The 27,726-nt window shown below is 47.8% G+C and overlaps 1 protein-coding gene across 12 annotated transcripts; it reads right to left on the reverse strand.

Annotated features, from left to right (window-relative positions):
- Positions 1–658: 658 nt before the first annotated feature.
- PIGZ (phosphatidylinositol glycan anchor biosynthesis class Z (Gwada blood group)) lies at positions 659–27,033 on the reverse strand. Of its 12 annotated transcripts, none has more exons than XM_055406315.2 (4): positions 26,173–27,032; positions 5,623–5,706; positions 5,072–5,279; positions 659–2,435 (listed from the first exon to the last, which is right to left on the reverse strand). In XM_055406315.2, the coding sequence occupies exons 3-4, from the start codon at positions 5,193–5,195 to the stop codon at positions 868–870; spliced, it is 1,692 nt and encodes a 563-aa protein (XP_055262290.2). In that variant the 5' UTR covers positions 5,196–5,279; positions 5,623–5,706; positions 26,173–27,032; the 3' UTR covers positions 659–867. The 12 variants fall into 12 exon arrangements, with proteins under 12 accessions (XP_055262290.2, XP_055262117.2, XP_055261783.2 ...); XM_055406142.2 differs by having other exon boundaries at positions 5,623–11,848; XM_055405808.2 differs by having other exon boundaries at positions 5,623–11,851.
- Between the last annotated feature and the right edge of the window lie 693 nt (positions 27,034–27,726).

The raw sequence follows: 27,726 nt of genomic DNA on the forward strand, positions 1-27,726 counted from the left end.
CCGCAACTACTGAGCCCATACTCTGGAGCCTGTGAGCCACAACTAGAGTTTGTGCTCTGCCACAAAGTTCCCACATGACGTGACAAAGATCCTGCATGCCACAGCTAAGACCCAGCACAGTCAAATAAATATTAGTGAGATGCAGAAATTTTCCATCTCCTCTCTCAGGGACAGGAGTAGGAGAGTGGACAGGAGAAAAATTCCAGAACTACTTGTTTTGGTAGTAACCAAGCATTGAGACAGATACCAAAGTGCCATTAAAGACACCACACCCACCTCTATGCTTACGGAGCTTTGGGAAGGAACTTGTACTGTAGACCCAGGAACAACACAGTGTTAGCTGGCAGACACCTCAGAGACCATTGTGCAGGCTGGGCGAGGGGAAGGAGCTTTCTTAAGAGCATGCAGCCATCGTGTGGAAGACCAGGGACTTGAACTAGGCCTCCTGAATCTGAGCTACCTTCTTTTGAATATCACTATATTGCCTCCTTCCAGGTATCTAGGAGGTCAAAGGGTTGTCATAACAGCAAGAGGTAAGGCATCCTGGAAGCCTTAGGGGAGGTCATTCAGGAATGTCATTAGGAGATTGCTGTCTCCTTTCACAGTCAGGTGCAATTTATTTAAAACATCACAGTGACCGGAAGGAATAGGGCAGGAATAGACATTTGGAGTCACTGATTATATTTGGAGTCACTGGGGACCTATGACTGGTCAGATCTTTGGTTTTGGATGGGAAGTGGATGTCAGTTTACTCAGGAGCTGGAACAGTCAAAGGCTGTGCACAGGAGGGGCAGCGGTGGGGATTCTGGAAGGGAAAGGAAGAGAATCAAGTGCAGCCCACACTGAGAGGTGGAAAGGGGCCCTCACCTAGGGCTGAGTCTTGGGCAGTGGCTTCTGTGTCATATTGTCAGGCTTCTCCCCCAGCTCCAGGATATGAAGGCTAAGATGGTCCCTCCAAGCCCTGCTCAGCAGGGAGGACAGGGCCGGTGGGTCCTCCAGGGTCAGGTGGGGAAAGATGAGCGTCTCACTCCTGAGTGGGAGGCGGCACTTCCTCACGGCCGGCCTGGCAGTGCCAGGGGTCACCACAAACAGGCGGCAGAGCCACGGCCCCCCAGCTGCTTGGCAGGCTGGGTGTCTGGTGAAGTTGTTCAGGGCTTGGCACAGGACTCGGTCCCCAGCCCCGCCCATGTCCACCACGTCCACCAGCAAGCCCGAGCCTGGGAGGTGCAGGAGGTGCCGGGGGGGCATGTAGGTGTGGGTGAAGATGAGTGTGAAGTGGGTGGGCACATTCAGGGGCTCAGGGGCATGGACCAGCCGCTCCAGGTGCCCCAGGCCAGGCACGAGACCCCCCTGGTGCAGACAGCCAAAGAAGAGGGCGCCCAGGATATTGAAGACGGCCAGGGTGCCCCTGCGGGGGGCCGGCTGGGCCTGCAGACTACAGAGCAGGACAAGAGGCACCAGCAGGGGAATCAGGAACCGAGCCTCCTGGTGGCTAAAGGCAGACAGCAGGGCGAGGGGCACAAAGTAGAAGAGCAGGAGGAGAGACCTGGGGCTGGGCCGCAGGCTCCAGGCTGCCCGTGTCCTTGGGAAGCCCGTCTGGGCCAAGGCCTGCAGGCCAGCCCGCAGCTGCTGCCACGCGGCCTGCAGGGTGTGGGCGTGCAGCGCCCCAAAGAGCAGGAAGCCGTTGACAGCCAGGTGAGTGAGCCTCGTGTGTGTGCCGTGCCTCGCCAGGTTCACCGGATCCAGGTTGTAGCGCAAGAAGTTGGCAGGCGTAAGGACCAGGGTGCTGGGTCTGGATGGACTGGAGAAGTACCAGCTGTCCGCAGCCACGAACACCACCGCAGTGAGGCTCGCCCCTGGGAGCAGCGCCAGGGCTTGCTGGGTCAGCGACTTGAAGCTGGGGTCTGTGGCTCCGCAAGTGCCCCAGAGCAAGAGGGGTACCAAAGCAAAGGCCAGAAAGGTGGGCCGGTTGAAGAAGCCAGCCACCACGAGGCCCCCAAGAAGCCAGCCACGCCGCCGCGGGCCTGGAGCGGGCTTCCTTGGTGCGCGGCTCCCGGCCGCCCCGGGGGACACGAGGACCAGCAGCCAGGCGAAGAGCAGTCCCTCGATGGCGTTGGAGAAGGTCCTCGTGTAGAAGACCAGGGTGACGTAGGAGCCCGACAGCAGGAGCAGGGCGTCCCAGCGCTGCGCCCCCCAGCCTGCAGCCAGGTGGTACACGGCCAGGTCCAGGGCGAAGGAGAGGGCGGTGAGGAGCAGGCGGGGCCCCACCAGCAGCATGTAGCCACTCACCATGCCCGGCCACGGCCTCCACTCTTCCCAGAGCCTGAGCAGCCAGAAGGCAGAGCCAGAGGTCAGCAGTGGGAAGACCACCGTGCGGCAGGGGCTGCTGGGGTGAAACTCCCAGGGCCGGGCGGCCTCGACACCCAGGACGTCCTCTGCAGAGAGAGAGGAGAGGTGAGCCCGATCCCAGCTCCAGAACACGGTAGACCAAACCCCAGCATGGCCCCCAGGACTGTCTGTGCCCCACACAACCCTAGGGCTATGAAGCTGACAGAGTCCACTCCTGAGATTAGGTGATGTCGTGGGGGACAGCTGGCCCCAAGGCAGGGAGGGCACCTGGGTGGCTGTGACAAAAATCACAAGAACCCTTCAGACCAGAGGCATCTTCAGCTGGTGCTGAAGAGGCCATCAGAGACGGCGAGGATCTGCTGGCTTAAAGGTGGAGGGGCTGTTGGCAAGGAAGGTGGGCAGCCTCTGCGAGTGGAGAGCAACCATTGACCCACAACAAGGCAGGGAAATGAGACTTTGGTTCATAGCCTCAACAAACTATATCTATCCAACAGCAAAGACGAGCTTGGAAGCAAATATCTCCCCAGAGCTTCCAGACAAGAACTAGCCCAGCCCATACCTTGTGATACCCTGAGCAGGGAGCCTGGGTGGGACTTCTGATTTACAGAACTGTGAGCTTCCAGGTCAGCAGTGGGAAGATCACCATGTGGCAGGGGTTGCTGGGGTGAAACCCCAGGGTTAAGCTGCTAGCCCTGTGATGGTCTGCTGTGCAGCCCCACACCTGGGAAGTGAGGTAACACTGCGCCCTGGACAGCATGTGTGGGGAGGAGCAGGGGGAGGCACCATTCCTCTTCTTGGCGGTCTAAGGTCTGCAGAGTCAAAAACGCATCTCTGTGATCATGACTGTCCTCCAGGACAGGCAGTGTGAGTGCGGAAGGGAGTAAGCAACTGTGCTCATGGTTCAAGGTTACTAGTTCTATCTAGGATTCCTAGTTTCTAAAACGAATATACTTGTGTAATTAAAATTACTTGCTGTGTGGGGCTAGTCTGTGACCCTGTACCCCACTGTCACAGAGCTTGGAGTGGGGATGAGGGAAAAAACTTAATTTCTGCATCTTAGCTCCAGGTCTCACAACATCTCCCACTTGATAACACTGCAGGTTGTTTAAGGCTCTTTGCTTCTCCTCCTATTCGTCCAGCCTTTTGGCAGTTTTCTCTATGTCAGAAGGTGAAAGGGAAAAAATAAAGTCTCGGGTCAGATCATCCGGCTGCTTTTTACTGGCTCAGGTTAAAACGGGGTGGAAAAGAAGACCAGACCTGGGCTTCCCTGGTGGCTCAGTGGTAAAGAATCTTCCTGTCAGTGCAGGAGACATGGGTTCAATCCCCAATCCAGGAAGATCCCACATGCTGCGAAGCAACTAAGCCTGTGGGCCACAGCTATTGAGCCCGCGTGTCACAACTACTGAAGCCCTCAGACCAGCCACCTCAATGGGAAGCCCTCGCACCGTAACTAAGAATATCCCCGCTCAGCACAGCTGGAGAAAAATGCCCGTGAAGCAGTGAAGACCCAGCAAGACAAAAATAAATAAGGTTAAAAAACGAATCAGACTGGACTTTTCAACTTGAAAAACAAATCCCCCTGTTGAGGTCTATGGCAGAAAGGACTGATACCTCCTTAATATCCATTTCTTCCTTCATCCTTAGTCTCTTTAGCTGGGCATGTGGTCAGATATAAAGACTATATTTTTTAGCATCCCTTTGCAGCTAGGTGTGGTCACATGACATATTCTGACCAAAAAAATGAAAATGAGCAAAAAGTATGTGACTTTCAAAATATTCCCTTAAAGAAAGTAGGAATGCCTATCTCTTTTCTGGTGGTGGGAAAGACCTGGTGTTTAACCTGATGGCTGGAGCTCAAGCAGACATCTTGAGCCATGAGGAAGAAGGCTTGTGACCACAGCATCGGAAAAGCCTCAAGGTTTCCAGCAACTGTCTTAACGATATGTCCTATACTGAGCGCCTTCACTTTCCCTTTTCACTTTCACACATTGGAGAAGGAAATGGCAACCCACTCCAGTGTTCCTGCCTGGAGAATCCCAGGGACGGGGGAGCCTGGTGGGCTTCCGTCTATGGGGTCACACAGAGTCGGACACGACTGAAGTGACTTAGCAGCAGCAGCAGCAGCAGCATACCACCTAGAAGCAAAGTTCTAACAAGTGAGCAGTCTAGGTCTGAGTTCCCTCAGACATCACATGAACCTATAGAAGGTTTCATTATTATGTCACAGCCCTGTATAGGCTTCCCCAACCACTAGGGAAGCCAACTTTGAAATCCTTCTACTGAGAAGGAAAACATAAAAGAGGCTGTCATTTTATTGGTAACATTTAGAAGGTCAGTGTTGCTCCTCAGGAAGGAGATGTGAAGTTCCTACTCTGAAATTCTTATGCCAGAGAGGCTTGTGGATTTACTGCTCATTTACACAGACATTTTTCTCCCTCTGCACTAAATATCCAGGGGCTTCCCAGGTGGCACAGTTGGTAAAGAATCCACTTGCCAATGCAGGAGACACAGGTTCGATCCCTGGGTTGGGAAGACTCCCTCAAGAAGGAAATGGCCACCCACTCCAGCATTCTTGCCTGGGAAATTCCGTGGACAGAGGAGCCTGGTGGGTGTTGCAAAGTCAGATACAACTGAACATTCATGCACGCTCTAAATAACCAACTAGCTCCTTGACCAGACTTTGTTGCACAAACTTATCTTAACCACACATGGGAAGCTTTACCTGCCATGACCTCGGGAGACTGGAAGAACTCATCTGGATGCACGTAGCCTGTTTGTGGAAGGAGACACCACGCCAGGCGGAGCAGGCCAAGGCTGCCCCACAGCACCCTGGCTGCCATCTCCATATCAAATCGCGGCAGGGACACTGGGCCAGAGTCTAGAATGACTTCAGCTGCTACAGTTGCTATTCTGGCTCCACAGCTCTACATCTGCCAAGGACAACATTTGTTAGTTATTGTAACATAAATCATATGTTTAGTTGTCCGAACAAACTCAAAACGGGTCTACACAAGTTAAAAGTCTTAATAATAATAGCTGCTGTTTACTAAGTGCCTGCGACACCCAGGAGCTTTACACACACATCTCATTTAATCCTTTCCACTCTCTGAGATAGTGAGTCTTATTATCTCCATTTTACAGATGGGGAAATTGAGGCCTCTGTTGAGTAACCTGGTTACTTGCTAACCATATTTGTTAAGTGTCTAAATACAATATTTGCAAGTAGGGTTAAAGTACCTTCCAAATCTGGGTCTCCAGCCCCAATCTACTCACCAGCTCCTATTTACAAGCAAGCATGGCAGCCTGGCTCTTAGAGTTCTGAAAACGTAGGAACTTCAATGGATTCCACCCATTTATCTGCAAAAAATGAACTACATTTGACTTCATTGTCTCCAGTTTACTCCTTCCAAATGTCATACACCTTGGAACCTACCTTTTGGAAGGTGATGGAAACAGTGCTTCCCAAATTTACATGTTGAAATTCTGATGTAATGATGTCAGGAAGTGGGGCCTTCGGGATCTGCTTAGGTCATGAGGGTGGAGCCCTCATGAATAAGATTAGTGTTCCTATAAGAGACACCAGGCATTTATAAAAGAGCTCCCTCACTCCTTCCACCACACGGTGAGGACATAGTGAGAAGTTGCTGACTATGAACAGGGAAGAAGGCCCTCATTATGCCAGAGCCGTAATCTCAGACTTTCAGCCTCCAGAACTGTGAGAAATAAGGTTATGCTGTTAATAAGCCATAAGTGTAGGTTTTGTTGTTTATAAGTCTGTGTTATCTTGTTAAACCAACCCAAATGGACTCTTCCTAATGGGGAGTCTCACTCTTTTGACTCAAAGATTAGAGGGAATCTGAGTTGACTGAACAATGGACCTTTTCGTCAACACCAGTGTATCATCACAGGTGAACAGAAAAACAGGTCTGACAGTTGTTTGTTCAGTCAGTCCAGTCGCTTTCTGACACCCCCATGGAAGGCAGCACGCCAGACTTCCCTGCCCATCACCAGCTCCTGGAGCTTGCTCAAACTCATGTCCAATGAATCGGTGATACCATCCAACCATCTCATCCTCTGTCGTCCCCTTCTCCTCCTGCCTCCAATCTTTCCCAGCATCAGGGTCTTTTCCAAGGAGTCAGTTCTTTGCATCAGGTGGCCAAAGATACTGGAGTTTCAGATTCAGCATCAGTCCTTTCAATGAATATTCAGGACTGATTTCCTTTAGGATGGACTGGTTTGATCTCCTTGCAGTCCAAGGGACTCTCAAGAGTCTTCTCCAACACCACAGTTCAAAAGCATCAATTCTTCGGTGCTCAGCTTTTATAGTCCAACTCTCTCATCCATACATGACTACTGGAAAAAGCGTACCTTTAACTAGATGGACCTTTGTCGGCAAAGTAATGTCTCTGCTTTTTAATAAGCTATCTAGGCTGGTCATAGCTTTTCTTCCAAGGAGCTGCTGCTGCTAATTCACTTCAGTCGTGTCTTCCAAGGAGCAAGCATCTTTTAATTTTATGGCTGCAGTCACCATCTGCAGTGATGGTGGAGCCCCAAAAAATAAAGTCTCTCACTGTTTACATTGTTTTCCCATCTATTTGCCATGAAGTGATGGGACTGGATGCCATGATCTTCCTTTTTTGAATGTTGAGTTTTAGGCCAGCTTTTTCACTCTCCTCTTTCACTTTCATCAAGAGACTCTTTAGTTCTTCTTCACTTTCTGCCATAAGGGTGGTGTCATCTGCATATCTGAGGTTATTGATATTTCTCCCATCAATCTTGATTCCAGCTGTTTCATCCAGCCCGGAATTTCACATGATGTACTCTGCATATAAGTTAAATAAGCAGGGTGACAATATACCACCTTGGCATACTTCTTTCCCAATTTGGAACCAGTCTGTTGTTCTATGTCCAGTTCTAACTGTTGCTTCTTGACCTGCATACAGATTTCTCAGGAGGCAGGTAAGGTGGTCTGTTTAAGAATTTACCATCTCTTTAAAAATTTTCCACAGTTTGTTGTGATCCACACAGTCAAAGGCTTTGGCATAGTCAATAAAGTAGAAGTAGATGTTTTTCTGGAATTCTCTTGCTTTTTCAATGATTCAACGGACATTGGCAATTTGATCTCTGGTTCCTCTGCTTTTTCTAAATCCAGCTTGAATGTCTGGAAGTTCTTGGTTCATGTTCTATTGAAGTCTGGCTTGGAGAATTTTGAGCATTACTTTGCTAGTGTGTGAGATAAGTGCAATTGTGCAATAGTTTGAACATTCTTTTGCATTGCCTTTCTTTGGGATTGGAATGAAAATTGATCTTTTCCAGTCCTGTGGCCACGGCTGAGTTTTTCAAATTTGCTGGCATATTGAGTGCAGCCCTTTCACAGCATCATCTTTTAGGATTTGAAATAGCTCAACTGGAATTCCATCACCTCCACTAGCTTTGTTGGAGTGATGCTTCCTACGGCCCACTTCACTTTGCATTCCAGGATGTCTGACTCTAGTTGAGTGATCACACCATCGTGGTGGTTATCTGGGTCAGGAAGATCTCTTTTGTATTGTTCTTTTGTGTATTCTTGCCACCTGTTCTTAATATCTTCTGCTTCTGTTAGGTCCATACCATTTTTGTCCTTTATTGTGCCCATCTTTGCATGAAATGTTCCCTTGGTATCTCTAATTTTCTTGAAGAGACCTCTAGTCTTTCCCATTCTACTGTTTTTAACTATTTCTTTGCACTGATCTCTGAGGAAGGCGCTCTCCTTGCAAGGATCTCTCCTTGCTATTCTTTGGAACTCTGCATTCAAATGGGTGTATCTTTCCTTTTCTCCTTTGCCTTTAGTGTCTCTTCTTTTCTCAGCTATTTATAAGGCTTCCTCAGACAACCATTTTGCCTTTCTTTTTCTTGGAGATGGTCTTGATCACTGCCTCCTGTACAATGTCATGAACCTCTGTCCATAGTTCTTCAGGCACTCTATCAGATCTAATTCCTGGAATCTATTTGTCACTTCCACTGTATAATCGTAAGGGATTTGATTTAGGTCATACCTGAATGGTCTAGTGGTTTACCCTACTTTCTTCAATTTAAGTCTGAATTTGGCAATAAGGAGTTCATGATCTGAGCCACAGTCAGCTCCTGGTCTTGTTTTTGCTGACTGTATAGAGCTTCTCCATCTTTGGCTGCAGAGAATATAATCAATCTGATTTCAGTGTTGGCCATCTGGTGATGTCCATGTGTAGAGTCTCCTTTTGTGTTATTGAGAGAGGATGTTTGCTATGATCAGTGCATTCTCTTGGCAAAACTCTATTAGCCTTTGCCCTGCTTCATTTTGTACTCCAAGGCCAAATTTGCCTGTTACTCCAGATATCTCTTGACTTCCTACTTTTGCATTCCAGTCCCTTTTAATGAAAAGGACATCTTTTTTGGGTGTTAGTTCTAGAATGTCTTGTAGGTCTTCATAGAACCATTCAACTTCAGCTTCTTCAGCATTACTGGTTGGGGCATAGACTTGGATTACTGTGATATTGAATGGTTTGCCTTGGAAACAGAGATTCTTCTGTAGTTTTTGAGATTGCACTAAGTACTACATTTTGGACTCTTTTTTTGACTGTGAGGGCTACTCCATTTCTTCTAAGGGATTCTTGATCACAGTTGTAGATATAATTGTCTTCTGGATTAAATTCGCCGATTCTAGTCCATTTTAGTTCACTGATTCCTAAAATATCGATGTTCACTCTTTCATCTCCTGTTTGACCACTTCCAATTTACCTTGATTCATGGATCTAACATTCCAGGTTCCTATGCAATATTGTTCTTTACAGCATTGGACTTTACTTCCATCACCAGTCACATCCATAACTGGGCATTGTTTTCTCTTTGGCTCCATCTCTTCATTCTTTCTGGAATTATTTTTCCAGTTTGGAGAAATTATCTTCTCCAGTATCATATTGGGCACCTAGCAACCTGGGGAGTTCATCTTTCAGTGTGCTATCTTTTTGCCTTTTCATACTGATCATGGGGTTCATACTGTTCATCGGATTCATACTGTTCATGGGGTTCTCAAGGTAAGAATACTGAAGCGGTTTGCCATTCCCTTCTCCAGTGGACCATATTTTGGCAGAACTCTCCTCATGACTTGAGTGTCATGAGTGGCCCTACACGGCACGGCTCATAGTTTCATTGAGCTAGACAAGGCTGTGGTCCATGTGATCAGTTTGATTAGCTTTCTGTGTTTGTGGTCTTCATTCTGTCTCCCCTCTGATGGATAAGGATAAGAGGCTTATGGAAGCTTCCTGGTGGGCGAGACTGACTGGGGGGAAACTGGGTTTTGTTCTGATGGGTGGGGCCATGCTCTGCTACTGCTGCTGCTGCTAAGTCACTTCAGTCGTGTCCGACTCTGTGTGACCCCATAGACGGCAGCCCACCAGGCTTCTCCTTCCATGGGATTTTCTAGGCAAGAGTACTGGAGTGGCTTGCCATTGCCTTCTCCGATGCCATGCTCAGTAAATCTTTAATCCAATTTCCTGTTGATGCTGCAGGGCTCTGTTCCCCTCCTATTGTCTGACCTGAAAGTAAACATGGTGGGGGCAATGAAGACAATGGTCCTTCAAAAGGCCCCATGCATGCACTGCGGCACTCCATGCCCGACCCTGCAGCAGGCCACCGCCAACCCACGCCTCTGCCAGAGGCGGAGCGTTCATCATGGGTGAACAGAAAAACAGGTCTGACAACCTGTTTGTCACTCCTCCAGAAAAACATATGGTAACTGCTCCCTGGCTTCTTTTAAAGCTTAAACTTAAACAGCTATTGTTCACAGGTGTGATACCAAGTCACAACAGAGGAGACAAGACAAAGTGCAGCAACAGAACAGGAATCTGACAAGGAGCCTCCTGATACTAAAACCTCACAGAGCTTAAAAGGTAAATTTGGGGGCCTTGGTTCGAACTTTACAACTGAATTGTACAGACTGCTTTTCCAGAGCCAGTGAATATCCTGACTTTTAGAGTTTTCAGAGAGAAAAGAAAGAAAAGAAAGTTTAGTCGCTCAGTTGTGTCCGACTCTTTGAGACCCCATGGACTGTAGCCTACCAGGCTCCTCTGTCCATGGGATTTTCCAGGCAAGGGTACTGGAGTGGGGTGCCATTTCCTTCTCTAGAGGATCTTCCCGACCCAGGGTTTGAACCCAGGTCTCCCACATTGTAGGCAAATGCTTTACAGTCTGAGCCACCAGGGAAGTCAAGTATCTTTCAGATAGAAGATGAGGTCAAACTTAGTACTGGGATGTAAAGGTTTAATCAGTTTTTTTTTTCATTAACAGCCAGTATGATGCTGCAGGAGAGTGCAGGGACTTGCAGTGGAGACAGGGGTGGGGAAGAAGCATGACACCCATCATAGAGGACAGACTTTGCAGGCCTGCAGGCCTGGCCAAGATCCCAACTCTGCCCTTAGGTAGCTTGTTGCCTTGGACAAGCTGCCTATATCCTTAACCTCAGACTCCTCATTGAGAAAGTCAGATGATAATATTAAGCTCATAGAGTTGAGGGAGATTTGAGAGCTGATGCATGGTGGTCAGTGGTTCAAAATCCACCTGCCAATGCAGGATATGCAAGAGATGCTGGTTCGATCCCTGGGTTGGGAAGATTCTCTTGGAGTAGGAAATGGCAACCCACTCCAGTATTCTTGCCTGGAAAATTCTATGGACAGAGGAGCCTGGCAGGCTATAGTCCATAGGGCCGCAAAGAGTTGGAAACAACTGAGCGTCCACGCACACACGCACGCACGGTGGGCACTTAGTATACAGGGTCCACGTGTGCAAGTGACCAATGGGAGACTGCTATGACTATTTTCAGTTGAGGCACAAATAATAAATCCAGGCTGCTCCAGACACCTAGGTGTTAGTTCACAGTCTCCTTAGGAGCTTCTGAAATGCCCCATAGGTGAGGGGCCTGGAAAGCCTGAAGAAAGAGGCGAAGTGAAGTGAAAGTTGCTCGGTCATTTCCGACTCTGCAATCCCATGGACTATACAGTCCATGGAATTCTCTAGGCCAGAATACTGGAGTGCATTGCCATTCCCTTCTCCAGGGGATCTTCCCAACCCAGGGATTGAACCCTGGTCTCTCACATTGCAGGAGGATTCTTTACCAGCTGAGCCACCAGGGAAGACCAGAAGAAAGAGGTAGACCATTGCAGATTGGTAGGTGGCAGGTTTAAGCAAGAGAACTTACTTACCAGGCTTGTCTTGGGTGACTGCAGGATAACAGACCTCCACATACCACCTGTCAGAATCCTAAAGTTTATACAGAGGACTGAACTGGGCTCCGTTATGTACACTGTCCAGATGGTCTCAGCACCACAGGAATATCTCAGAGTTCTGTCCTTGGGCAGCTTCTGGCATGAAGAAGGCAAGCAGAACACACATTCCAAGGATGGGGAGGGGGTTAGGGACCTCCAGTGGCCAGAGTCCAGCTCCTGGGTCACATGTTCTCCACGGTCTCCTCCAACACATCTACTGACTACTAAAATAAACAGGATTTGGTTTAGTACAATTGTCAAGATACATTTAGCATGGGTTCAAAGCTTTTCTCTAAGAACTTTTATCGCATGATTAGATTAAAATACCAAATCCATTACTCTGACTGGGAGCACAGAAACCAGCCTGCCCTGCTCTGCTGTGAGTAGTTACAGAACAAGCCTGGGTCCTGAGTCTGTACTGTTTTCCTTCTGCAGCGACAGGAAATTCATCTTGTTTACGCTCACCATCTATTCCCCTAACAGCACTTAGAACTCACATTCAGAACTTGCACTCCTCACCCTCTATCACCTATTTTCAGCTATATGGCTTGGGATTTAATTCCATCCCCAAACCCAGGTATAGATCCTGAAAGGTTTAAGTCAAATAACATTTGCCATCCCACTGGCCACATTGATTGGTTCAGGGTTGGGCACATGACACACTGGTCTGATCAGAGGGACTCGGAAAAGTACTGGTAAAGGTGAGTCATGGTCCTTCTTGTGTGTGCCTGGCTTGCTGGGGTGAGGCTGCAGGGGTGGGAGGGACCTCATTCCTTTGCTGGTGAAAAGTGTGTCCTCTGCCCTCCTGGGGCTGGGGAGCAGGTCTGGCATAGTGGCTCCACTCTGACATTAAATTATATCTTCCCTGGCTGGCCGCTAAACTAGGGAGACCGTGCAGCCTTTGGTGTAGAGCACGCCTCCCTGTGGGTCACATGTTGTACCTCACCTTAGGGACGTGCTGGGACTTGAGCCTAATGACAGACCTAGAAGCACAGGGAGTGGTGGGGGAGGGTCCTGAGGAGGAACAGCACTCTTGCAAAGAGCTGCTTCAGGGAGGCCATTACAGTTCTCAATGTAGAGTTAATCCCCTCAGATGCATTAGTACTGGTCAGAGTCTCATCAGAATTCAGGGACTCAACATCCCCATTTCTGTCAGGGTCTTCCAGTTTGTTCTCTTTCCAACATACAGTATCCCGTCTCTTCCCAGTCAATGCCCTTCTTTTAACAGTAGATGCCATTGAGACTGGGAATTTAATTTCCCTTGTATCTCAGCCACTCACTGGGTGAGATACTGGGTTTGTTTTTCAGCAAGTTTTGGGGTCACTTTATGAGGCTCTTGAGCTGGGAATTTGAAATCATGAGCTCATCCTTTTCTTTTCCCACTTTGTCCAGCACAGTTAGGAACTACCAGGCACTTTCATTATACTATTTAGTTTAACTAAAATATTTGAACATCACTCAAAACCTTGCCTGGAGTATCCAACAGCAATATTTTTCATGGCTCTAATATCATCCCTCCACGGACTACCAGTGCCCTCCTTACCATGTGAAATAAAGTCATTAGTGCCTTGAACTCTAATTAGACTACAGATCCAGTTCCAGAAAATCCAGGATGTATTCAGAGATCCTTAAGATCCTGTTCCTCTAGGGTAATTTTCCTGGTGGAAACTAAATCCCACATGCTGCAACTCAGAGTTCACATCCCGGTATCCGGTCCCATCACTTCATGGCAAATAGATGGGGAAACAATGGAAACAGTGACAGACTTTATTTTCTTGGGCCCCAACATGACTGTGGATGGTGACTGCAGCTATGAAATTAAAAGATGCTTGCTCTTTGAAAGAAAGGCCATGACAAACTTAGACAGAATATTAAAAAGCAGAGACATTACTTTACTGACAAAGCTCTGCATAGTCAAAGCTATGGTTTTTCCCAGAAGTCATATATGGATGTGAGAGTTGGACCATAAAGAAGGCTGAGTGCCAAAGAATTGATGCTTTGAACTGTGGTATTGGAGAAGACTCTTGTGAGTCCCTTGGACTGCAAGGAGATCAAACCAGTCAATCCTAAAGGAAATCAACCCTGAATATTCATTGGAAGGACTGATGTGGTGAAGCTCCAACACTTTGGCCACCTGATGAAAAGAACTGACTCATTTGAAAAGACCCTGATGCTGAGAAATTTTGAAGGCAGGAGGAGAAGGGGACGACAGAGGATGAGATGGTTGGATGGCATCACCGACTTATTGGACATGAGTTTGAGCAAGTTCTGGGAGTTAGTGATGTACAGGGAAGCCTGGTGTGCTGCAGTCCATGGGGGTCACAAAGAGTTGGACATGACTGAGTGACTGAACTGAACTGAAAAGATCCCCTCTGCCACAACTAAGACCCAATGTAGCCAAATAACTAAATTAAAAAAAAAAAATTCTATTCCTCTAGAACCACCTCCAGTACCAAAATCCAAAAGTCAAGGGTCAACCTGAGAAAGAGAATCAGTAGGAGACCAGTATTAAGATTTATTGCAATGAATTGGCTTATGCATTTGTGGGGCTGGCTAGGCAAGTCTGAAATCTGTAGGGCAGGCCATTAGGAAAGGCAGGCTGCAACTTTTGGGCAGAAGTTGAAGCTGCAGTCCACTGTGGAGGGTTTCTTCTTACTCAGGAAAACCTTGGTTTTGCTCTGAAGGCCGTTCAACTGATTGCAGCAGGTCTATACAGATTATTATTGGAATAATCCCCCTTACTTAAAATCAACCGATTATGGGCTTTTATTCATCTATAAAATACCTTCACAGCAACACTTAGTGTTTGCTTGAATAACTGGAAACTCTAGCCTAGCCAAGTGGACACAAAAAAACTGACCATCACACTGTAAACAATTCAGTGTTTATAACTGTTTGAATTTTAGATTAATGGGGTAATTCTTTATGTAACTCATTGATGACTTGCTTTTTTTATTCAACATTTGAAAATGGTATTCATCAGGTTGTTCTCTGTAGCTGCAGTTCCTTTCATTGCTATATGTATTCCACTGGTGAATATACTAAAGCTAACTTACCCTTCTATTGTTATTTACCAGCTAGGTTATTGCCAGGGGTTTACAAGCTTTTTCTTTTTTATTCTTAATAACACTGCTATAAGATTCTTATTCAAGAGTTCTCTGAAGTACATACCTAGAATTGGAATCTCTGAGTCATAGGGTGTGCATACTTTATCTTTAAAAAAATTTCTGTTTTAATTTCTAATTGGTAAATAACAATAAGTTATACCTCACATAAAAAGCTCCTTGGGGGTCCTCAGTATATTTTTAATACAATCTTGATACTAAAATGTTTAAGATCAACTAGATGAGGGGCTCGGAGAAGGCAATGGCAAGCCATTCCAGTACTCTTGCCTAGAAAATCCCATGGACAGAGGAGCCTGGTAGGCTGCAGTCCATGGAGTCGCTACGAGTCACACATGACTGAGCGACTTCACTTTCACTTTTCACTTTCACACATTGGAGAAGGAAATGGCAACCCACTCCAGTGTTCTTGTCTGGAGAATCCCAGGGACGGGGGAGCCTGGTGGGCTGCCGTCTATGGGGTCACACAGAGTCGGACACGACTGAAGTGACTTAGCAGCAGCAGCAGCAGCAGATGAGGGGCTAAATCTCCACTGAAAAAGTAAAATTTCATTATCATGAGAAAATAAGAAGGATAAATTTTATATTAAAATGAAGATGTTGTAGTTAAAGGAAGAAAGAACTCAGAAAAGAAATAATATTTTCAGTAAGATTAAGAAAAAATATATAGGCAAAAGATATATTTGGGTATGCTCACTTTTAGCTTCATCAAACAAGGCTAACTGTTTCCCAAAGGTCACTACCGCTTAGCAGATAGTGGAGAGCCCCTGTTTCATATGCTCATTTATACTTTGTATTGTCTGATGTTTGATTTTGTGAATCTTGTAGGCATTAGCATGTATTTCTCTGATTACTAACCTTTTGTTTTTGGCTACACAGGATCTTAGTTCCCTGACAAGGGATCGAGCATGTGCCCACTGCAGTGGAAAAGCAGAGTCCTAGGCCACCTCATGCGAAGAGTTGACTCTCTGGAAAAGACTCTGATGCTGGGAGGGATTGGGGACAGGAGGAGAAGGGGATGACAGAGAATGAGATGGCTGGATGGCATCACCGACTCGATGGAGTTGAGTTTGAATGAACTCCGGGAGTTGGTGATGAACAGGGAGGCCTGGCGTGCTGTGATTCATGGGGTCGCAAAGAGTCAGACACGACTGAGCGACTGAACTGAATCACCAGACCACTAGGGAAGTCCTCAACACCTTTTCAAATGTTTGTGATCTGAGCCACAGTCAGCTCCTGGTCTTGTTTTTGCTAACTGTATAGAGCTTCTCCATCTTTGACTGCAAAGAATATAATCAATCTGATTTTGGTGTTGACCATCTGGTGATGGAAAATTGGGACAGCTTCATGTAAATCAATGATGTTAGAACATATCCTCATACTAGACACAAAAATAAACTCAAAATGGCTTAAAGACTTAAATATAAGACATGACATCATAAACTCCTAGAAGAGAACATTGGCAAAACATTCTCTGACATAAATTGTATCAATGTTTTGTTAACTTAGTCTCTAACCAAACTTTACGAACTTTCCATAGAGCAAAGGAAACTAGGAAAAGTCAGTCTACAGTGGGAGAAAAATTTGTAAATGATGTCACCCACAAGGTGTTCAGTTCAGTTCAGTCCCTCAGTCGTGTCTGATTCTTTGCGACCCCATGAATCACAGCACGCCATCCCTGTCCAACACCAACTCCCAGAGTTCATTCAAACTCATGTCCACCGAGTTGGTGATGCCATCCAGCCATCTCACCCTCTGTCGTCCCCTTCTCCTCCTGCACCCAATCCCTCCCCACATAAGGGTCTTTTCCAATGAGTCAATACTTTGCAAGAGGTGGCCAAAGTATTGGAGTTTCAGCTTTAGTATCAGTCCTTCCAATGAACACCCAGGACTGATCTCCTTTAGGATGGACTGGTTGGACTTCCTTGCAGTCCAAGGGACTCTCAAAAGTCTTCTCCAACACCACAGTTCAAAAGCATCAATTCTTCGGCGCTCAGCTTTCTTCACAGTCCAACTCTCATATCCATACATAGTATCATACAAACAGCACACACAACTCAATATCAAAAGAACAAACAACTGATCTAAAAAATGGGCAGAAGACCTAAATAGACATTTTTCCAAAGGAGACATACAGATTGCCAACAGGCATATGAGAAAATGCCCAACATTGCTGATTATTAAACCACAAAACCACGATGAAGTACCGTGTCACAGCAGTCAGAATGGCCATCACCAAAAGTCTATAAATAATAAATGATGGTGAGGATGGGGAGAAGAGGGAACCCTCTGACACTGTTTGTGGGGATGTAAATTAGTGCAGCCACTATGGAGAACAATATAGAAGTGCCTTTAAAAAATGAAAAATAAAGCTACCAATCATCCAGCAATCCCATTCCAGGGCAATTATCCAGAAGAGATGAAAACTCTAAGTAAAAAAGACACATGCACTTCAATGTTCATAGCAGTACTTTTACAATAGTCAAGACATGTAAGCAACCTAAGTGTCCATCAACAGATGAGTGGATAAAGATGTGGTATAAATAAACAACGGAATATTAACCACAAAAAATGAAATACTGCCATCTGCAGCAACATGAATGGACCTAGAGAACATCATTCTGAGCAGATTCAGAGAAAGAAATATGATATGATATCACTATACACAGAATCCAAAAAAATTATACAAACGAACCTATACACAAAACAGATTCACAGACATGGAAGACAAACTGACGATTACCAGAGGGGAGAGGGAGGGGGATAAATTAGGAATCTGGGATTAACAGATATAAATTAACAAGCATAAAATAGATGAGCAGAAACAATTCAGTGTATAACACAGGGAACTATATTTAATATCTTGTAATGACCTTGTAATGGAAAATAATCTGAAATAAAAAGTATATTTATGTGATGCAATTTGCTGTATACCTGAAACTAACACACTATTGTATGTCAATATTCATCAATTAAAGGGATAAGACAGGTTCGAGTAAAGCTAAGTTAAAGCCATCTCGAGTTATCTTCAAGGAAGTCATGTACTTACATGTCAGCCTTGGCCAGTGAATCTTTGTGATCATGATTTGGGGTGGGGGAACAGGCAACACGAGAGGAAAGTGAAAGTGAAGTCACTCAGTCGTGTCTGACTCTTTGTGACCCATGGACTGTAGCCTGGTTCTTCCCTCCATGGGATTTTCTAGGCAAGAGTGCTGGAGTGGGCTGCCATTTCCTTCTCCAGGGGATCTTCCCGACCCAGGGATTGAACTTGGGTCTCCTGCATTGCAGGCAGATGTTTTACTGTCTGAGCCACCAGGGAAGCCAACGTGAGAGGACTGGACAGCAATCACATCAGTGCTCTTTCAGGATGTGGCCCCAGACGACTATGGGGAGCCTAAATGGCTCCACAACAGTTGAAGCCAGATGCAATGGGGAGATGCTATGTCTAGGCCTCTGAGGCGGGTTCAAGAACAACTGCTGGCTGACTGCTTCTCAGCACATGGGAGGGAAGGTGAGCTGGGATCACAACTTGAGCATGAGGCCTACGGAGCAAGCCAGCCTGTGGCCACGCGGCCTGCAGAAGTCTGTGTCCTCCATCCCACCCTCGCCCACTCTTATTCTGCCCAAGCTTATGCCATTGGCTGGGGCTGCTCCATCTCCATGGTGCAGCCTTGCAAAAACTTATTTTGGTCTCTGTGAGGGTTATCTAACAATTCAGTGAGTGTTTTCAAAGTACCTAATAATTTTTTAAACAGGAAAGAATCCTACAATGTTTGCTTTATGATACACATGATTTTGTCACTTAGCAAAATGTCACAAGCATCTTTCCATACATCAAGAGCGTCCCCTTCCACCAGCGGCAAGCTCTCCAACCATCACGCATCTATTCGCTCCCTCTGCTCTCTTCATTTGCACCTTCCTTTCCTCACTGGAAAAGACTGATGCTGGGAAAGGTTGGGGGCGGGAGGAGAAGGGGACGACCGAGGATGAGATGGCTGGATGGCATCACCAACGCTGTGGACATGACTTTGAGTGAACTCCGGGAGTTGGTGATGGACAGGGAGGCCTGGTGTGCTGTGATTCATGGGGTCACGGAGAGTCGGACATGACTGAGCGACTGAACTGAACTTCCATTCATAAACGTGTTTGATTCTCTACCATTCTTACAGAAACGAGCGACTAAAACTCTCCCTGAAACTGGATGTGCCCTCTATCTACTTCCTCCATCTTCCCTTCCCCTCACAGGAAACCTCAAACCCTTCACATTTGCTGAATTCACTGTTCTTCGCCATAGAGTCTGGCTTTTCTCACCACTGCTGTCCTGACACAGCCTTCTCAAGAGCCGCCTGATTTTCTAACTGTCAAACCCAATTAACCCAATGAGATGGCATTGCAGGCCCCTACATTGCCTGCCATTTGACAGTAGGGATTCCTATCTCCTTCTAGAGGATCCTCTGACATCGTGAGAGGCTGGGAAACCAAAAGCTACATTTTGTAGATTCCCTTGAAGTTGGGTTATGCAAGTTAGGTTTTAAGAATTTAGAAAGCACATGTCAGACTTCCCTAGCGGTCTGATGGTTAAGACTTTGTGCTTCTACTGCAGGGAGCGCAGTTTCCACCTGGGTCAGGGAAGTTCCTCAAACTGTACAGTGGGGCCAAAGGCAAAAAGAGGGAGGGGATATATGTATACCTGTAGCTAATTCACTTTGTTGGACAGCAGAAACTAACACAACGTTGTAAAGCAATTATCCTCCAATTGAAAAAGAAGAAGAAGAAAGCAGAACTGAAACAGGCCATGTTTCTTTCTCCTGGCAAACAAGATTATACAGACATGGGTTTTCCTGCATCAACTTCTGCTCTCCAGTGTCCAGCCTGGCTTTGGGTGTAATGGCAGTTATGGCAGCATTCCAACTCTTAGCAACATTGCTGTTAGTAAGTTCAACTGAGTTCTGAGGTGGCCTTTATACTTGCCTGTCACACAAATGATACCTCCTCCAGAGAGTTATTTCTGGGTGTTCAGAGTCTTTCCTAGTGGCCCAAACTATAGCCTATTCTTCCAGTGCACCTACTGATTTTTAGTATCTAACTGCCTATTTAGATTCTCTATTGACTTCTATTTCCCATACTGAACTCTGGCCACTTGGTATCAGAAGTGGCTGTAGGCAGTCGGCCTTCATGAAAGAGAATATTTATAGGCTGAAAGAAATAGTCACAGGTCAGTTAGTCAGGGGCTGTGTGGGCACTGCTTGTGCCTTCCTGGGGCCAGGAACGTGTTCTCCTGGGCTATGGCTGAGAAATCCACCCTCCCCTTGTCTTATCCCGAGGCTACCCAGAGCTTCCTGGCCAATGGCCAGCTCTGCCACAGCAGTGAAACTCCATCCCACACCCACCTGCTTTGCCCCCTTGACCACATGTCCCACCACTGTGCTTTCATCTGCTGTGTCTGTGTTGGAAGACCTTCTGGTCCCTAGGCTCCACCTCGCAATCTGGTCCACACTGTGGGGAAAGAGAACAGTCAAATTGTCCAGATGTATGCTGCCTTCCTTCCCCCAAGAACTAAAGCAAATAGATAAAAGGAAAAAAGGGGAGAAAATAACTACCAGTCTATCTTCTTTGTCTAGGAAAAAAAATTCAAGAATGAGGACAAAACAAAGGTATTTTCAGGTAAACCAAAATTGAAGGACCTTCACAAGCAGATCCTAGAACATTTGAAAGATGTACATATATACATACATGTAGACGTATACACAAATATATATCAGGCAGAAGGAAAAATGACTTCAGAGGAGAGATCTGAGATGGAAGTAGGAGTTGGTCCTTAGATGGGAGATATCCAGAAGGTGGAAGTCAAGCGAAGGCCATCCTCCTGCTGCCTTGTTTTCTTCTGGTGGTAAGGTCAAGGAGATGGGTACGTTTTCTCAATCAGCATTCCAGTTTCACTCACCAGCTTCGTAGGTGCTGACAGGGAGCAAAGATCTTTGGGTTATGAGGTCACAAACACATTGCTGGTTCCGAGGTCACAAGTAATACATTGTGTTTCTTTTTTAAAAAATGTATTGGAGGATAGTTGATTTACAGTGTTGTGTTTGCACTGTGTCCTTGAACTTAATCATTGCAGGGGTGGCTTCCTGTGTCCCACCCTCCTGACAGGGGGACAAAGGTAGTAGCACCAGCAATGGGTCAGTTTTGCAGCTTCTAGGAGACGCTCCTGGAGGGTCAGCTTGAGCCTGCCCATCTGGCACCTCTGAAGTTTTCATAAGCAACTGTTTTCCTGTATGAAACTCCTTGGGGATTAAAAAGTACATGATTGTTGGAGAATATCATCAAAAACTCTGACTCAAAATGGTGTAAACAATTTATCACATCTCATAACAAGACGAGCAGAGTTTGCTGCTGCCAAGGTTCCCTTGGGCTTCTCGGCGATCTTTGTGATTCTGCCTTTCTTATTGTGTAGACATCATCCTCACACAGGCAGCAAGATGGCTGGTACCTTTCCAGCCATCCCATCTAAACAAGACAATGTGGAGAAGAGTCTGTGTTTTTTATGTATATCTTTTGTTGTTGTTGCTGCTTTTAAAATAGTTTTATTGACATACAACTAAGATGCATACAATTCACTTAATGTCTATAGTTCGGTGATTTTAGTATTTTCACAGATACGTGTAATCATTATCTTCAGAATATTTACCTCCAGGAAGAAACCTCATATCCCATTCCCCTGCTTACCACCCCAGCCCTAAGCCACCACAACTCTATTTTCTGTCTCTATAGATTTCCTGTTCTGGATTTTTGTATGAACGGAGTCACATGGTATGTGGTCTTTGGTGGCCAACTTCTCTCAGAATGTTTCCAGGGTTCATCCATGTTGTAGCAGGTGTCAGTACTGATTTCCTTTTCTATAGCCAAGTGCTATTCTATCACATGGATATACCACATTTGTGTATCCGTTCATCTGTTGATGAATATTTGAGTTGAACTTCTAGATATCATGAATAATGCTGCTATAAGCACTTGCCTAGAAAGTTCTGTGTGGAAACACATTTTCATTTCCCTTGGCATATATCTAGGAGTGGAACTGCTGGGTCACATGGTAACTTTGTGTTTAGTCATTTGATGAACAGCCAGGTTGTTTTTCTAGTGGTTTCCCCCCATCAGTACGGACTCTGAATTTCCCATATCATGACCAACATTTGTTGCTATCTGGCTTTTTTAATTCTAGTCATCCTAGTGGATGTGAACTGGTATTTATTATTGTTTTGATTTGCATGTACATCTCTTTAAATCAAGGGAATCATTTCTAGATATCCCCCACCTGACTTTTCATTAAATCCCATTGGCCAGAAGGGTATCAGATACACCTTCCTAAACCAATCAGTGGCAAGGGAAATGGGATTTCCATTGAGGACCCATTTCCTGGTTTGAAGTTGGGGCACTTGGCTGCCACCGTTAAGGCACACTGACATCCAGAGAAGAGGGCTTACCATAACCGCATCAGGTTCTGTTAGAAGCGGAAGTGAGACAGAGGATTGGCTGTGTGGCCACGGCATGCGTGCGGCCTCTGTGACGCCAGGCTCTGGCCACGGCTTTCCTTCTCTTCCTCTGACCGATTCTTCTTAGGCACCTCCTCTCTGTCCGCCACTGTCCACTCAGCACTTCCTCCTGCTCATCCACGCTCTTTGGGGCATCTCACTTATTTTCAGGATTTCCATCTCCTTTTGATGACTTCAGAAATTGTTTTTCCTGAGATTCAGATTTACTCATAATAATAAATAAAAAGAATAATAGAATTGCCACTTGAAGGTACTTATGCTCCAGGCAGGGGCTTCCCTGGTAGCTCAGCTGGTAAAGAATCTGCAATGCAGGAGACCCTGTTTCGATTCCCGGGTTGGAAAGACCCGATGGAGAAGGGATAGGCTACCCACTCCAGTATTCTTGGGCTTTCCTGGTGGTTCAGCTGGTAAAGAATCCACCTGCAATGTGGGAAACCTGGGTTCGATCTCTGAGTTGGGAAGATCCTCTGGAGAAGGGAACGGCTACCCACTCCAGTATTCTGACCTGGAGAATTACATGGACTATTCCATGGGGTCACAAAGAGTCAGAATGAGCGACTTTCATGCTCCAGGCACAGTATGTTATCTCATTTTACTCTCATCACAACCCTCAAATTCTATTCTTATCCCTATCTTATAGGTGAAAGAATAGGTTTAGAGAGATTAAGTTTTTTTACTCAAAGCTGAGCAGGTTGATGCAAGTAGGAGTTGGACCCAGTTTGTTTGACTCCAGAAACCTAATCCACTTCCTGTTAGGCTTCTGCACTTCCCTCAAACACTGGGCAGCCAAAAAGAACATATCATTTACCCATGACTTGTCCTACCCCCTCCTCCCCCTGGCCCCCCCTTCCCTGCAGCAGAGAGGGAACTAGTTTATCCAGGTATTGAGTCCAGAGACCCAAGGGTCATCTCCCATCTTAAAAACGAATCGTTTTCTATGTGTGCATAATAAAATATTGAGAAGCAAGATGGTCTAAAGCAGACCACACTCATTTATCTGCTTTTCCTCCCCCACCTGCACCCACCCTCCTAACTGCAGCCAGAGAGCATGCGTTACTGTCCTGTATAAAACCTCTGAAGGGGGGGTCAGCCCCTCACCACCCTCAAGACCAAGTCCACATTCCTGATTATGACTTCCAAGGCTCTCCAAGGTCCCCAGCGATCTCTCCAGCCTCCACTCTCAGCTCTTTGTGTACAGAGCTCGGTGCTCGGGAAACAGGACGTTTATCTGTATTCTCCTCCTCTATTCTTTGTTCACATTGCTTCCTTTGCAGGATACCCTTAAAACGTGGAGGTTAAGACAAGCTTTGGCATTGAGCCGACCTAGTTTCAAATTCTTGCTCTGTCATGGTGAAAGAGCACTTAATCTCTCAACTCCAATGCATTATTTATCTGTAAAATGAGTATAACCCTACCTCAGGGCTGTTGTGAAGATGGATTAAACAAACTGTCTGGACCCCCGAGAAGCTATCCCTAGCCCATTTCTGCAACATCCTGGGCCAGGCCTTGCACTGTGCCTTCTCATCGCTTCTCTGTCCTGTCTGAGGTCCCCCAGATCTGGGATCCATTCGGATTCATCTCAGCCCCTTGAGTCCACCTGGATGGGACCACTGCGGGGCTAGGCTCAAGGATAGAGTCGGAGATCCCTGGAGCGGATGGCAACATCGAAGGGCATTGAACTTAACAAGTGTTCTTTAGGAAACAACCGCTGTTCATCCAGCGGCTGGCTCCCGGGGCTGAGACCACGCTGGAGGAGCTGCTGTTGGAGCTCCGCAACAGCACCAGGGGGCGGAGCCCACAGCATGGGGCGTGCAACTACCCACCTAAACCCAATCAGTATGCAAGCCTGTTTATTCACCAGGAAGCGCCCTGAACTGCCCAGCGGGGGTCCCACAGCCCTCTGCGAGGACAGGGAACAAGAGGCTTTGGAATAAAGGGTTAGCACCCAGGGCCGCGGAGATTCGACTGCAGAGCAGGGGAGCGGGTGCTGGTACCTATAGTCAGGGGTAGCCAGCGCACGTGTGCACGGTGGGGGGACGGCGGGGGGGTCTCTGAGTGCAGCCAGCAGGGAGAGACCATTTTAGTGGCAGGGGTACAAAGAAGCAGAAACCACTGCGCCGGGCGCGGGGTGGGTAGGGGTGAGTGGGAAGGTGGCTGGGGAAGAGAGCACCACAGGGAGGCTGGAAGACTGGACGGTTGGGCAGAGAGACTCGTCTTTCTCACCGAGTCCAGAGGTCTGGGGCTGGATCTCCGTGCCCTATCTTTCTGTATGCGCAGCATCTTGCTCTGGGGACGCAGCTGTGAAGGAGCATGGCCCAGAATGGCAGCCATCACATGTTATCTTCCAACTTAAACTGCTGCTGCTAAGTTGCTTCAGTCGTGTCCGACTCTGTGCGACCCCATAGACGGCAGCCCACCAGGCTCCCCCATCCCTGGGATTCTCCAGGCAAGAACACTGGAGTGGGTTACCATTTCCTTCTCCAATGCATGAAAGTGAAAAGTGAAAGTGAAGTCACTTATTCGTGTCCAACTTAAACTTCTTCCTGACAAAACTGCCAGATTGTTGCTTACAGGAAAGGGCAGCAAGCTGAAGGTTCAGCCCTCTCCGGATCCGGGATTAGGAGCAGGTTTTAAAGACTGCGGGGAAGGAAGTGTTGGAGAAGGGGGCCCCTGCTCAACAGGCAAATAATAGTCTTCTCTGGCTCGAAACTGGCCAGGACCATGTCCCTCTAGGGCAAGGTCTTATTCCAAACTCCAGGGTCCATCCCAGGTGCAGAGAGTGAGGGTGGCTTTCCTGAGTTCATTTTCCCGTTTGGTGCTGCATTTCATCCTCACCTGGACCCAGAGGGCCCCAGTAAACCCTGCAGAGCGCTCTGTCCTGGAAGCATGCCAGTCTGACCCTGGTGCCTTCTTCTCTGCGCGGCCCCACATTTATCCTTTGCTTAACAGAGAAGGCAGCACGCAACATTAAACACACACAAGAGAGAGTAGACGAGAGGAAGGTAGTTCTACCAACTCATAACATGTAACCATCCCTGACCTTGCAGTTGCCACCTGCAAATGAGAACTTGGCTCTGTAGCAGAGAGTTTTCAGATGTTCATAATTTCAACAGGGGTTCTCAGTTTTCTGAGGAGATGGTGTCTGGGAAGAAGGTCTGGTGAGGGATGTCCTCCTTAAGGAGAACTGTCCTTGTCAATTGCGTGGCCCATGCAAAGGCCTGAACAGCCACTAACCAGAGTGCCGCAGGCTCTCCTGGAGCAGTGCTCTTGCCTGTGTTCCCCTGTGATTCCTGGTCAGGGAGGCCATCCCCTCACCCTTAGAGAGGATAGGTCTGGCCCAAAGTGCACCCCATGAGACCAGAAATTGCGATTCTTCTCTGGCAAATGCAGGTCTATCTGTGCAGCATTTCACAGCGCCTTTTGATTTCATCTTCACAGGGGCCCTGGGAGGTAGCATTATATTCCCATTTTATAGATGGGGAAAGTGAAGCTCAGTAAAGTTACAGAACCGCCCAGCAGCAGAGTAGTAGGAAAGGATTTAAGTCTAGGCCTCTATCTGGGTTCAGAGCTAGTGCTCCATAGTGGAGGATATCCTCCGCCTCCCTTCCCCTTCCTGAGAAAACCTCACGGCGAGCTTCCTGTCTCTAGGCTGGGGCAGGTCAGGGCTCAGAGCCAGTGGATCCCAGTTTGTGGAAATTTGCCCCTAAAACCGTGGAGGCCGTCGCTCCCTAGCCTGCCTCCCGAGTCCCTAGCTTCTGCTGGTCTCTGGGCAGCTAGCAAAGATAGGAAAGGAAACAATCACCTTCCTCCCTGACCTTCCCTCCTTGCTCCTTGATCCCCATCAATTCTTCCAGAGCCGCTCGGGCGACTCACCGAGTGCGCGCTGCTCCCGGCTGCACCTGCCCAGCTGGCGGCCTCCGGCCGGGCCCGCGAGAGCCCCACGGGTAGGGGGTGGGTCGGGAGCCACCCGGACTAAAGGGCTGGAGCCGGCGGCGTGTCCTCAGCGAAGCGGCCTCTCGGTCTGGTCCGGGGAATTAGGCAAACCAGGCAGTGCGCCAGGCGGGGCGGGGGTGTGGTGGAGAGGGCTGGAGACCCGCACACCCAGGGCGGGGTCGCCCCAGGGCGGGGGGACGGTCCCCGGTGGCCTTGGGTCACGGCACGTGGGCAGTGGCTGGTCTCCCCTCCCCGCTTTTCAGCTCATCCCCTTTAACCCCCTCCTTGGCGGCGCCTGGAGATCCGCCTGTTTAGCATGAGGGACAATTAAGCAGAACAGTCTAGGCCTTGCCTCTTTGCCATTCCAAAGGGCGATCTGAGTTCTCTGGGGGTGGGGCTTGCTGCTGCTCGGAAGACCTGCTCCGCTGGTGGAGCTCAGGGAAGCCAGGCGCGGCGGCGAGGCTCCGCCGGCCGGGTTGGGCAGCGGCGCAGGAGACGCAGGGTGGGTTTCACCCGGACGCAGCTTCTTCTCGGCAGCCACTGCCGCGGCGTCCTGCACCCCGAAAACAGGCCAGGGGCTGGTGCCGCTTCCGCCCCCTACATTCCGCAGGTGGGGGACAGGTCACTGGCCCAGAGCCGGAGGCGGTCACTGTGTGTCCTGGAGCTCAGGCTCCCTGCCCCCAAGGTGAGACCCGCCGGGCCTGCCGCTCTCGGTCCCTCCGCGGGGTGAGCCACCCCAACTTATGGGCTCCAGGACTGAGCTCGGTGCGCCACCGGGCACCTTGTCACCTCCGGGGTCCCTCTGCGTCCCTGCCCACGCCCGGGGCTGTGGACGGAGCGCGGTCGCTGGTAACTACTGCCCCCTAGCGGGAGAGTGTTGCATGAAGCCTCCTAGGGGCTGTTCTGGCCTGGAGGAGAGCCTCCCACCCTTTGTAACAGTCAAAGGTTTTTTGGAAGGTCTTGAGCAGAATCCTTTCACCTGTATTCCCTTTCATGCTTCGCAGCTGCCGTCACATTAAAAAACAACAAAAAACCCTGCCTACTTTATTGAGATATTATTTGCATATAGTAAATACCAGATATTTTAAGTAGTGAATACAGTATAGACAAGGGCTCATTTTCTCCACTCTGGCCTAGATGGAAGGTACTGTTTGCCCTTCCCCTGGGCCCCCTGGCTCCCTGGGGATCTTAATCTCTCTAGTTGCCAGGGCAGTACTCTGGCACTCTTCAGTATCCTGTCTAATGAAAGTCTTTCCTGCTTTATTTAGTCTACGTTGTTAATCAAAGTAATACATGCACACAGCTAAAATGTTCAGGTGGGTATACAATGCTTACATGAAAAACAGCAGCCTAGTATGTAAGGAGATCCAACCAGTCCATTCTAAAGGAGATCAATCCTGGATGTTCATTGGAGGGACTGATGCTAAAGCTGAAACTGCAATACTTTGGCCACCTCATGCGACGAGTTGACTCACTGGAAAAGACTCTGATGCT

This window comes from Moschus berezovskii, chromosome 1, assembly GCF_049115385.1.
Source record: "Moschus berezovskii isolate FMDL1 chromosome 1, NW_MosBer_1.0, whole genome shotgun sequence".
In the NCBI taxonomy this organism is placed as follows: Eukaryota; Metazoa; Chordata; class Mammalia; order Artiodactyla; family Moschidae; genus Moschus; species Moschus berezovskii.